At 44.5% G+C, this 13,088-nt stretch overlaps 1 protein-coding gene across 1 annotated transcript in view; it reads right to left on the bottom strand.

Moving 5' to 3' along the window:
- NME5 (NME/NM23 family member 5) overlaps positions 1–12,734 on the bottom strand; it is a 28,839-nt gene extending 16,105 nt beyond the window's left edge. Inside the window, exons 1-3 of the mRNA XM_075273543.1 lie at positions 12,689–12,734; positions 8,366–8,527; positions 2,386–2,591 (exon numbers count right to left, since the gene is read on the bottom strand). Coding sequence (XP_075129644.1) covers positions 2,386–2,591; positions 8,366–8,524 — 365 coding nt within the window. The 5' untranslated portion in view covers positions 8,525–8,527; positions 12,689–12,734. The remainder of the gene's footprint in view (positions 1–2,385; positions 2,592–8,365; positions 8,528–12,688) is intronic.
- Between the last annotated feature and the right edge of the window lie 354 nt (positions 12,735–13,088).

Below are 13,088 nucleotides of genomic sequence, written 5' to 3'. Positions count from 1 at the left end.
TTTCCTGCCTAAATAAAGCTGCTGATTAGGGTTGAGCCGATCTTGACTTTTCAGGATCGATATTGAAATCCGATTTCCGATCATTTTTCATTCAAACACGATCTCGATCCCAATGCAAGTCAATGGGATTTTTTTACTACCGTATTTTTCGGACTATAAGACGCACTTTTCCCCCCCAAATTTCGGAGGAAAATGAGGGTGCGTCTTATAGTCTGAATGTGGGTTTGCAGCATGGCCGCGCTACTGCCACCACTGGTTTTCTTCAGCGGCAGGAGCGTGACAATCTGCAGGCCCCGGCAGCTAAGACAGTCCCCGGCATCTGCTGTAATAGACCGGCGGATGCCGGGGAGTGTCTTAGCTGCCGGGGCCTGAAGATTGCCGCGCTACTGCCACCGCTGGTTTTCTGCTGTGGCAGGAGCGTGACAATCTGCAGGCCCCGGCAGCTAAGACAGTCCCCGGCATCCGCCGGTCTATTACAGCAGATGCCGGGGACTGTCTTAGCTGTCGGGGCCTGCAGATTGTCACGCTCCTGCCGCTGAAGAAAACCAGCGGTGGCAGTAGCGCGGCCATGCTGCAAATCCGCTCCCCCTCCGCAGGTCCCGGCAGTTAAGTTAGCCCCGGGGCCGGTCCCCACCGGCCCCATACCTTTAGTGATGCAGGCCAGCTCCTGCACGGCGAGGCCGCAGGAGCCGACCTGTTCCGATGACAGCCGGGAGCCTAATGAAGGCTCCGAGGCTTGTCATAGATATATATTACTATCGCGGCTGGTCTATGACCCTCCGCGATAGTAATGTATAGAATCTCCCATTGACGGCAATACACTTGTATTGCCGTCTATGGGACTTGCAATCAAATGATTGCAGGTTCAAGCCCCCTAGGCGGGGGATAATAAAATAGAAAAAAAAAAACAAAAAAAAACACCTTAAAAAAAAATATAATAAAAAATAAAATAAATAAAAGTTCACCTCCTTTCCCTAGAATACATATAAAAGTATAACATTACTGTGAAACATACACATTAGGTATCCCTGTGTCTGAAAATGCCCGGTCTACTAATATTTTTATGTACAGTGAACGTCAAAATCAAAAGTGCTAAACCGCCGGGTTTTTCTCTCTGTTTTGCCTCTGAATTAAATAAAAGGTGATCTAAGCAATAAACATTTCCCAAAATGGTATATCTAAAATGTACACCTGGCCCCACAAAAAAAAAACGCCCTATACATCCCCGTACAGCTGCAGGGTCACCTGTCAATGTGGCCTTGCAGCTGTTCCAAAACTACAACTCCCATATATTAAATATTTTACCATTTTTTGCCTGAAAATTTTTTTTCCCTATTTTTCTCCTCTAAAACCTGGGTGTGTCTTATAGTCCAGTGCGTCTTATAGTCCGAAAAATACGGTAATCGGAGATCGGATTTTAAAAACAATCCTATTCACTATACAGCATGGAATCTACCAAGTGAACGCTTTAATTGTTAGAATCCGCGCAGTGTAGTGATTTTTTTAAATCACTAAGTAGCCAGAGGATTTTTTTTTAATCCTTTGGCTACTTAGTCCCCCCTGGTGTCCACTTACCTGCAGAGATGGCTGGTCCGGTGCCCGGTGTTCTCGTTCTTCTTCGCCTCGCTGCCCCCGACTCCCAGGTTAGGAGAGTGTGGGCGGGTTAGGAGAGTGTGGGCAGGTACTGGGAGGGAAGATGTCACGTCTCCCCGCCCTGTACCCGCCCACACTCTCCTAAGCCACAAGCCCCGCCTTCTTCCTAGCTCTTTAATACTAACCTGGGAGGCGGGGGCAGCGAGGCGAAGAAGAACGAGAACACTGGGCCCCCGGACCAGCCATCTCTGCAGGTAAGTAGCTACTAGAGATATTAGCTAGTCTCCCATTAGAATGAAAGGACGCAGCCAGCACACAGGGGGTTAAGGCTGTGTGTCGGCTGCTTCCATTCATTCCTATGGAACTGCAGTGGAGCCTTCAGAATGAGCGGAGCGTATACTCAGTGTGAAGCCTAACATTGTTAGCTTTTCCCACAATGCTTGGCCAGTAGCAAAGCATTGTGGGAAATAATCACCGATCTCGATCTCACCTAAAAAGATCGTGTTCGGGAGTCCGATCGCAATCGTGCAATTTTCTCGATCGCCGATCGGAGTCCGATCTTTTCCGAACACGATCGCTCAACCCTACTGCTGATGTCTGACTGCGTTTTCTACCAGTTTTTCTTCAGCAAGAATACTCTGAAGTAAAACCAAACAAGCCAATATCAAAGCATGACATCATGATGTCAACCACTTTAAAAAAATTAAAAAAATCATATATATATATATATATATATATATATATATATATATATATATATATTTATTTATTTATTTATATTTATTTTCTTACCTTTCAGGATGAGTTTCTTTAGCCTTCAAACTATTTGATGGTCCCATTACTTGTCTCCAAACGTTGATGGCATCATGTCTTGCCAGTTCCAAAGCAATTATTGGGCCAGAACTCATATAAGCAGTCAAACTAGGAAAAAACATTTTTCCATACTGTTCAGAATAGAAGTCGCTACATTTTTCTGGACTTAGATGGACTTTCATTCTCTGCAAAATATTTATTAAAAAATATTTTTTTTAAGATCTTTGTATATTCAGTTATAACAGTTACAAAACAGATGCATCAATGGGCAAAAAGTTTCCAGCACTTATGTAGAATAAATCGACACTTACCAGAGGTACTTTTGAAGACAATCCGTTATTGAGCCACTTCCAATATATCACAACAAATGAAATGTATGGTTTTACGTATACACATTATGTGTTTCGGTGGAGTGGTGCACCCCCCTTCCCAGTGGGAGGGGTTGTAGCATAGATATAGATAGATAGATAGATAGATAGATAGATAGATAGATAGATGGGCATGAAGTGGTATGTGATGATTTTTCCTGCCTACTGTACACCTGATGAAGGGATGTGCCTATCCCAAAACGTGTTGCGCTATATAGGAAGTGGCTCAATAAAGGATTGTCTTCAAGAGTACCTCTGGTATTTATTCTACATAAGTACTGGAAACTTTTTTGTCCATTGATGCATAAGTCTTTACATCCCTGTGGTGGTCCATCATTCCTGCAAATACTATTTATATGAAGTTTCCCCTATTTATTTCATACATTGCTTAAAGGGAGTTGTGACATTTTCACAACCCCTCAAGGTGAGCAAGATTCTGTGGTTGGGTGAGAGTGCTTACGTTTGGTAATGCACCAGGTAACTGCGTGGTGCTGTTTTCTTTCTTGTTTTGTAGTGTTATCTAAACAGTCCTTGTTCATATGCTCACTTGGGACCTTCATCTACACTACATGGACACACCAGTAGGAGGGCAAACCTGTTAAAAGAGTCTACCACCTCCAAAACCACTTTCAAAACAAATACATGATGTTGTAGGGCCAGTTAGTGACACAGTGAACATACTCCAAAGTTCAGTCTTTTCACACCTGACCTGCTCCCTGCTTTGGCTTGGCATCCATCTCTTGCCTTCTCAATGATTGCTTCCCATACTCAAACCATGAAACTCACTGGAGGAGCCTTTAACCCTTTCCCGCCGATGGCATTTTTTGATTTTCCTTTTTGACTCCCCTCCTTCTAAACCCCATAACTTTTTTTTAGAGATGAACGAGTACTGTTCGGATCAGCCGATCCGAACAGCACACTCGCATAGAAATGAATGGTCGGAAGTACCAGGTGCATCCATTCATTTCTATGGAGCGTGCTGTTCGGATCGGCTGATCCGAACAGTACTCGCTCATCTCTAACTTTTTTATTTCTCCGCTCCCAGAGCCATATGAGGTCTTAATTTTTGCGGGACAAATTTTTCTTCATGATGCCACCATTAATTATTCTGTAGAATGTACTGGGAAGCAGGAAAAAAATTCAGAATGGGGTGGATTTGAAGAAAAAGTGCATTTCTGTGACTTTTTTACGGCCTTTGGTTTTACGGCGTTCACTGTGCAGCCAAAATAACATGTCCCCTGTATTCTGTGCGGTATTCTATTCGGTACGGTTCCAGGGATACCAAATTTATATGGTTTTATTTACATTTTGACCACTTAAAAAAATCCAAAACTGTGTTAAAAAATTTTTTTTCTAAAAGTCGCCATATTCCGACAGCCATAACTTTTTTATATGTCAGTGTACGGGGATTCATAGGGCGTCTTTTTTTGGGGGGCCGGGTGTACTTTGTAGTTCTACCATTTTCGGAAAATGCTATTGCTTTGATCACTTTTTATTCAAATTTTTATCAGGTAATGGAGGGGGTGTACATCTCACCAAGACTACTACGGTAAGGTGGGTGAGATGAGAAAACTCCAGAAGGAATGTTTGTTCTCAGCAGACAACTTTCGTCTGCTGAGCATTTTGGTAAATGCTCAGTATTGGGCTGGATTTTTAGGAATGGCAGGTAGGTTGGTAGTGGGACCTGTCATTCCACCCCCCTCCAGTCCACACTTTGGGGATGTTCCGACAGCGACTCAGCTGCAGAGAGTCTCCTGGTCAAGGAGGCTTAAGAAGCCAGCTCCAGCAGCAACACTTTGGCAGAGTTTGGCTGGAGAGCTGACAGAGAGGTCATATTTTTGGAGCTGTGTCCTGAATGATTCTACTTTCTTTTTTGGATTTCTGTTATTCTAGGTGAGGTAACCTATTCTATGTTTAGTTAGAGCCTAGCCGGGCAGGTATTTATTTTTGTATTGTTTCCTTTTGTTGCTGCACTAACTTTTTGAGTGAAAATAAAACTCTACCTTTGTTTTGGACTAAAGAAACTGGACTGGTGTGTCTATGCCACCCCACCTAGCAACCTCTGACAACTGATAGTGATTTAATGCAGTGATATATTACATACTGAACCTGTATGTCTTGCTGGGTCCTCTAGCAGCCACTGCAGTTTCCTGGTATCCAATGATTAACATGACCACCATGCTGGGAGGAAGGCACAACATGGCACTCAATAAGTGCAGTGTATGCTGCTCTCAGGAAGGAAGGGACGGCAATGAACCAAACCTGCTTCTTATTTGGGCAGTCTGGCTGACAGCTGCTGCCCCAATCCAGGAGCTGCAAACTCTGCAAAGGTATGGATATATACCTGGATATATAAAGTCAGCAAGCGGTTAAGTAATATGTCATTTTCGGGTGACACATTCTATTTTATTAGTTAATCCCTGTTTCTAACATTCCAGTTTAGCCTTATTGGATTTATTTTTTCCACAAATAGCCTCTGGTACTTTCTGACAGGTTCTGATCTGCACAACAAAACTATTTGATTCTACTTGGCTGCCAGTAGATGAACACACTGAATCTTACGTTTCATCAATTGCCATTAACAGCAAGGCGGTAACTATGATAGGTAAAGTGAATTGTATGGTTTTGGAATTGCATTGTATTGGATTCCTTCTCTGGGTATCACTAAAGTCCAGAGCATTACTGTAGTTTAACCTCTGCCCAACATCCGCCATAATAGTATGGCGCATGTCGGGTGTGTAACTATGGCGACCGCCCGGCCGCCATAGCCGCCGGGTGTCTACTGCTTTAAGCAGTAGACAACTGGCTTTAATGTCTAGGGGCATTAAGCCCTCTGGCGCCACGGTCAAAGGCGCCGGAGGCGCTATTTTCCCGGCGGCACATGGGCACCGCCATTTTGCCAGTGATCACCGGCTCCTGGAGCATGATCCAGGGCTGACGTCACATTGCCATGACAGCTGGGAGCCTTTACAAAAATTTGTCCCGCAAAAATTAAGACCTCATATGGCTCTGGGAGCGGAGAAATAAAAAAGTTATGGGGTTTAGAAGGAGTGGAGTCAAAAACGAAAAACTAAAATCAAAAAATGCCATCAGCGGGAAAGGGTTAATTATATAATTACAATTTACTTTATATTTTGATGCCACATAAGTTGAATGTACTGTATTTTAACCCCTTAAGGACACAGCCCAAAAGTGCCTTAAGGACCAGGCCTCGTTTTTCAAAACTGACATGTGTCACTTTATATGGCAATGTGATTTTGAGACTGTTTGACTTCATGACACACTGTACTTCATGTTAGTGTTAAATTCGAATCAATATTTGAGTATTTATTATAAATAAAATTAGGAAATTTGATGGAAATTTTCAAAAAATCGCAATTTTCAAAATGTGAACTGCTCTGCTTTTCAAACGGATAGTTATATCACACAAATACATTAATAAATATTATCTACCATATCTCAGCTTTATATTGGCATCATCTTTTGATTGTCTTTTAATTTATTTTGGATGCTAGAAGGCTTTGAATTGTAACAGCGATTTTCCAGATTTACAAGAAAATTTCCCAAACTAATTTTCTAGGGACCACTTCAGTTCTGAAGGGGATTATAAAGGCCTATATAATAGAAACCCCCATAAATCACCCCATTTTGAAAACTGCACCCCTAAAACTATTCAAAACAGCATTTGGAAAGTTTGTTAACCCTTTAAGTATTCACAGAAATTAAAACAATATGTAGGCGAAATTTTGACATTTCTTTTTTTTTCTATAATACATTCATATAGCCCTAAAATTAACACATTCCCAAAGGGTTAAAGGAAAAAATGCATCTCAGATTTTGTTATGCAAGTTCTCCGGAGCACAGAAATACCCTACATGTGGGTGTAAACTGATTTTTGGGCACACGGCAGCGCACGGAAGGGGAGGAGTGACACAGGGTGTTTGAAAAGCAGCTTTTGCTGGAATAATTTTCAAGCACCATGTCTCATTTGCAAAACAAAACAATGGAAACCCCCCCAAAAGGACCCCATTTTGGAAACTACACCTCTCATACAATTCATCAAGATGTATAGTGAGCATTTAGACCCCACAGCCTTTTCACAGATTTTATTAACATTGGGATGTGTAAATGAAAAATTACTAAAATGTCCCTTTATCCCCAAAGTTTTCATTTTCATAAGGGGTTAAAAGAGAAAAGCCCCCCATAGATTGTTGCACAATTTCTCCTAAACACGGCAATACCGCATATGTGGTCGGAATCTGCTGTATGGGAACATGGCTGGTCTTGGAATGGAAACAGCGCCATTTGGCTTTTGGAAAGCCAATTTTGCTAAAATATTTTACAGGTGCCATGTCGCATTTGCAGGGCCCCTAGCGTACCAAAACACTGGAAACACCCAAAAGTGACCCCATTTTATAAACTGCACCCCTCAAAACATTTATGAGGGGTCTAATGAGCATAGTATCCCAGACATGACTGCACAGCGGATGGTGGAGCGTGAATATATAAGCTGTGCAGAGTGCATTGGGAACACCAAATTCCCCACTATATCCCCAGTAGCTCCTAAGATTGGGGGGTCAGTTATGGTATATTTTTAATCGTAAGCTCTAAATCTGGGGTGTCTGCTGATATACGCTTATTCACAGCTTATGCATTACCTTCCTGCCGCAGCCAGTTGTGTTCTAATGATTTGGTGATTTTTGTCTTCACATTGTACAAGCTATAATTTTTTTTATTTTTCTGGTGATGTGGCCATATAAGAGTTTGTTTTTTGCAGGATGAAATGTATTTTGTGGTGACAACATTTCTGGGTGCCTATAAACTATAGAATACATTTTATCAACTCTTTCTTGGTGGATTAAAAACCTCCCCAGCAATTCTGGTATTGCTTTTTAACTTTTAATTTTTTTTCCACCCAGCGTAGCGTATAAGTAACACGTGATCTTTATTCTGTGGGTCGATATGATTACAGCGATATCTCATTTACATTGTTTTTTAATGCATTACTAGTTTTGCAGAACAAAAAACTATTTGGGGAAAGAAATCAATGATTTTTGCATCGCCATCTTCTGAGATGTGTAGCATTTTTTTTTTGGTTGACAGAGTTGGTTGAGGGTTTATTTTTTGCGGGACGATCTGTGCTTTTTATTGGTACTGTTTTGGGGTATGTGTGACTTTTTGATCACTTTTTATAGCATTTTAATAAGGCTAGATGGCAAAAAAAAATCATAATTTCTTTCCTTGATTAATTAATTTATTCATTTTTCATAGACAAATTCTTTTTTTTTTTTTACTTTTTGTTGATGTCCCACTAGGGGACCTGAACCAGTGATCCACTGGATCGCTGACGCGGCTATGACTATTGAAAGCCGCATCTTAGGGGTTAAACAGCAAGGATCAATGTTATCACTGTTCCCGCTGTTACAGCGGGAGCCTAGCTGTCAGATACAGCCGGGCTCCCATGGTGATCACACGGGCTCTGCTTCTGAGCCCATGCGATCTCCATCACGTACATGCACGTGGGAATGCGGGAACTAACCACATTCCCTGACGTGCATGTACGTGAAATAGCGCTAAGGGGTTAATATTACCTGGACAATGTGAAATCCACTACGGAGAATGATATCCTCAATTTCTTCTGCTTTATGAAGAACATCTGGTTTGATAAGCGCCAAGGTTCTTTCAACATGAATCCTGGGACCCACCATGGCCGGCTCCTTGATATTTATTTGATTTTGACTCATTTTCATGTGCTAGAAATATTATAAATCAAATAATTTACGTTAATTAAAAAAATATGTATTCTACACGATTTCAGAGCAACAGGTTATTTTGAAACAATTATTTGGTATGTGACACAGAAATGAGACTATTACGGCTAAAGGTCCATGAAGCTAATGTGATCTCACTGAGTTCAGAAATGCAGATTTTTCTTGGTGCAGATTTGCTGCGTTTTTTCAGCTAAAACAAAGAATAGCTACAGAAGGAATTGAAGATATATAGGAACTTCTACCTTCAGCTGAATGCACTCTTGACTACAGCTCAAAAAACCTTGCAAAATCTGCAACAAAAAAAGTTGCGTTTCCCCAACGTGGGGCCTCAGTCTTACAGAAAGAGCAGTGAGACTATGAAACTCACTGTCACAGGATGTAGTGATGGCTGATAACTTATACAAGATCAAAAGGAGCCTGGATGCCTTCAAATGAAAGTAAGAATCTCATAGGTTATGAGAGATAGAATTTTTTGGATAGGTTGTTAACCAGGGAATTAGTCCAAATGCCATTGGAATTGGGAAGGAATTATTTTCTCTGATGGGGAAACTGGTGTTTTTAAGGTTTTTTTATTTTTGCCTTCCCCTGGATCCACTTAGTAGGTTTATAGATTGGACTTGATGAATTTGTGTCATTATCCAACCTTTTCTACTATATTGCTATTTTACTGTATCTTGTGGGCAAAGTTTTAAGTGCACAGATGGGAGAATCCCTTTAGGATAAAAAACATACAGAACTGAAACGCTGTTTATTTTATGCAGCAGAAAATACGGATTTATGAAACTGAAAAAAGCATCAATACACAATAAAAATCTGAATTACCATTCAGTAGAATTTATATCCACAACATGTCAGAATTCTTTCCAGCAATGTGTGGACAACATTTACTAATATTTCTACATGCAGTATGGAGGCTCAGTATACTACAAACTCCAGCATACTCCGGTTAAGATATAAAATCACTTCACCTTTATTGCTTCATCTTTAAAAATAGTTCAATGCATATGAAGTACTTTGTCGCGGTAGAATTAACGCATCACAGGTGGAACTATGGCCTACGCGTTTCGGATTACTCCTTCATCAAAGGCTCAGTAGTTAACACTGTTGCCTTTAAGCACTAGCAGACTGCTGGGTGGGGGTCACTGTGGAGCAGACTGGACTGTGTGGGGCCACTGTAGAGCAGACTGTACTGTGTGAGGCCACTGTGGAGCAGACTGTGCTGTGTGGGGGTCACTGTGGAGCAGACTGCTGGGTGGGGGACACTGTGGAGCAGACTGGACTGTGTGCGGCCACTGTGGAGCAGACTGGACTGTGTGAGGCCACTGTGGAGCAGACTGTGCTGTGTGGGGGTCACTGTGGAGCAGACTGACTGTACTGTGTGAGGCCACTGTGGAGCAGACTGTGCTGTGTGGAGGTCACTGTGGAGCAGACTGTACTGTGTGGGGGTCACTGTGGAGCAGACTGTACTGTGTGAGGCCACTGTGGAGCAGACTGTACTGTGTGGGGCCACTGTAGAGCAGACTGTGCTGTGTGGGGCCACTGCAGAGCAGACTGTACTGTGTGGGGGCCACTGTGAAGAAGACTGTACTGTGTGGGGACCACTGTGGAGCAGACTGTACTGTGTGGGGACCACTGTGGAACAGACTGTACTGTGTGGGGACCACTGTGGAACAGACTGTACTATGTGGGGCCACTGTAGAGCAGATTGTACTGTGTGGGGACCACTGTATAGCAGACTACTGTATGGGGGCCACTGTGGAGCAGACTGTACTGTGTGGGGACCACTGTGCAGCAGACTGGACTGTGTGGGAACCACTGTGGGGAAGACTGTACTATGTGGGGACCACTGTGGAACAGACTGTACTGTGTGGGGCCAATGTAAAGCAGACTGGACTGTGTGGGGGCCACTGTGGAGCAGACTGGACTGTGTGGAGGCCACTGTGGAGCAGACTGTACTGTGTGAGGCCACTGTGGAGCAGACTGTACTGTGTGGGGGTCACTGTGGAGCAGACTGTACTGTGTGAGGCCACTGTGGAGCAGACTGTACTGTGTGGGGGCCACTGTGAAGAAGACTGTACTGTGTGGGGACCACTGTGCAGCAGACTGTACTGTGTGGGGACCACTGTGGAGCAGACTGTACTGTGTGGGGACCACTGTGGAACAGACTGTACTGTGTGGGGCCACTGTAGAGCAGATTGTACTGTGTGGGGACCACTGTGGAGCAGACTGTACAGTGTGGGGACCACTGTATAGCAGACTACTGTATGGGGGCCACTGTGGAGCAGACTGTACTGTGTGGGGACCACTGTGGAGCAGACTGTACTGTGTGGGGCCACTGTGGAGCAGGCTGTAATGTGTGAGGGCCACTGAAGAGCAGACTGTACAGTGTGGGGACCACTGTATAGCAGACTGTACTGTATGGGGGCCACTGTGGAACAGACTGTACTGTGTGGGGACCACTGTGGAGCAGACTGGACTGTGTGGGGGCCACTGTGGAGCAGACTGGACTGTGTGGGGGCCACTGTGAAGCAGACTGTATTGTGTGAGGCCACTGTGGAGCAGACTGGACTGTGTGGGGCCACTGCGGAGCAGACTGGACTGTGTGGGGGCCACTGTGGAGCAGACTGGACTGTGTGGGGGCCACTGTGGAGCAGACTGTACAGTGTGGGGACCACTGTATAGCAGACTACTGTATGGGGGCCACTGTGGAGCAGACTGTACTGTGTGGGGACCACTGTGGAGCAGACTGTACTGTGTGGGGCCACTGTGGAGCAGGCTGTAATGTGTGAGGGCCACTGAAGAGCAGACTGTACAGTGTGGGGACCACTGTATAGCAGACTGTACTGTATGGGGGCCACTGTGGAACAGACTGTACTGTGTGGGGACCACTGTGGAGCAGACTGGACTGTGTGGGGGCCACTGTGGAGCAGACTGGACTGTGTGGGGGCCACTGTGAAGCAGACTGTATTGTGTGAGGCCACTGTGGAGCAGACTGGACTGTGTGGGGCCACTGCGGAGCAGACTGGACTGTGTGGGGGCCACTGTGGAGCAGACTGGACTGTGTGGGGGCCACTGTGGAGCAGACTGGACTGTGTGGGGCCACTGTGGAGCAGACTGGACTGTGTGGGGGCCACTGTGGAGCAGACTGGACTGTGTGGGGCCACTGTAGAGCAGACTGTGCTGTGTGGGGCCACTGTGGAGCAGACTGTACTGTGTGGGGGCCACTGTGAAGAAGACTGTACTGTGTGGGGACCACTGTGCAGCAGACTGTACTGTGTGGGGCCACTGTGGAGCAGACTGGACTGTGTGGGGGCCACTGTGGAGCAGACTGGACTGTGTGGGGGCCACTGTGAAGCAGACTGGATTGTGTGGGGGCCACTGTTGAGCAGACTGGACTGTGTGGGGGCCACACAGTACATTGGCACATATTGCACTTCCCTGCCAAAGACATCATCAGCTGAAGGATACAGATTTGAAATCACTGCCGGCCACCCAAAACAGAGGAACAGCACCTGAAATGTGGGACTGTCCTGCTTGATCCTGTGGGCAGTTGTGGGGATGACGAAGATGCACGTTCTACAGTTAAAGTGGTTCTGCTGCTGTGTGAATAAGACCTTACTGGTATCAGCCAATTCCATTTTGGGTATTGCATCCTCCATAGTATTGTGCTGACACCTAGTGACCAATGTGAAAACTGCTAAACTTCTGAATTCATTTTACATAGAATCAGGTGTAGGTAAGCTCCACCACTCCATCTGTTGATGAACTACAAGTCGCAGCAGACATACCGTGCTCTTCTTACAGCTACCCACAGAAGTGAAAGGGGCAGGCTTGGAGTTGTAGATCTACAGCAGATGAAGTGTTGAAGGTCAATGACCTATTCACAAAAAAAACGTCAACATCTTTAGAAGATTTTAAAGTAAAATTGGGTTTTAACAAAACTACTTTCTTCAATGTCCCATTAGGGTTATCCCCATGTGGGCAGTGATTTCCAGTAGTCACTGTGCAGACAAGAGTATCTACACTCACTCCATAGACGAGGATGAGGATGGTGCCCGGTCTAACAGCTGCACTAACTCCAATGCTCTGCCCGGGAATACATATTACAAGCATGTGCACACTGTGCTGATATCGCCGCGTTACCTGCTACTCGGGACCTTCCCCTTCCCGCTGCTCTTCTTTCTCGCGTCAAGCGTTTGTTTTGAAAGTTTTCGCTTCTAGGCAACAGTCGCCAGGACCGTGGTATGGTGTCCTCCGAGGCCCAATCTACATTCCGCACATGAGGAGTGACGTAACAATGTGGTGCCGCGAGGTGCGAATGACGCTTGAAAAGGGGTAATAGGAGATGCTCTAATATGAGTAACCCAAACCCAACCTGCTTGTAAGGAAAACATCCTCCTTTCTGGATACAGTAAAGTGTTTCTAACCAGCAGAAGGTTTATTCAGTGCCTTAAAATATATCTCACATAATGTTGTCAATTCATATACAGAAGACCCATTTATTAACCCACTAATTAACCACTTCAGTACCAGGCCAATTTCT

The sequence above is a fragment of the Leptodactylus fuscus genome, chromosome 5, assembly GCF_031893055.1.
Source record: "Leptodactylus fuscus isolate aLepFus1 chromosome 5, aLepFus1.hap2, whole genome shotgun sequence".
In the NCBI taxonomy this organism is placed as follows: domain Eukaryota; kingdom Metazoa; phylum Chordata; class Amphibia; order Anura; family Leptodactylidae; genus Leptodactylus; species Leptodactylus fuscus.
The sequence above is the reverse complement of the archived record's forward strand: the minus strand, read 5'-3'. Positions and strand labels throughout refer to the sequence as shown.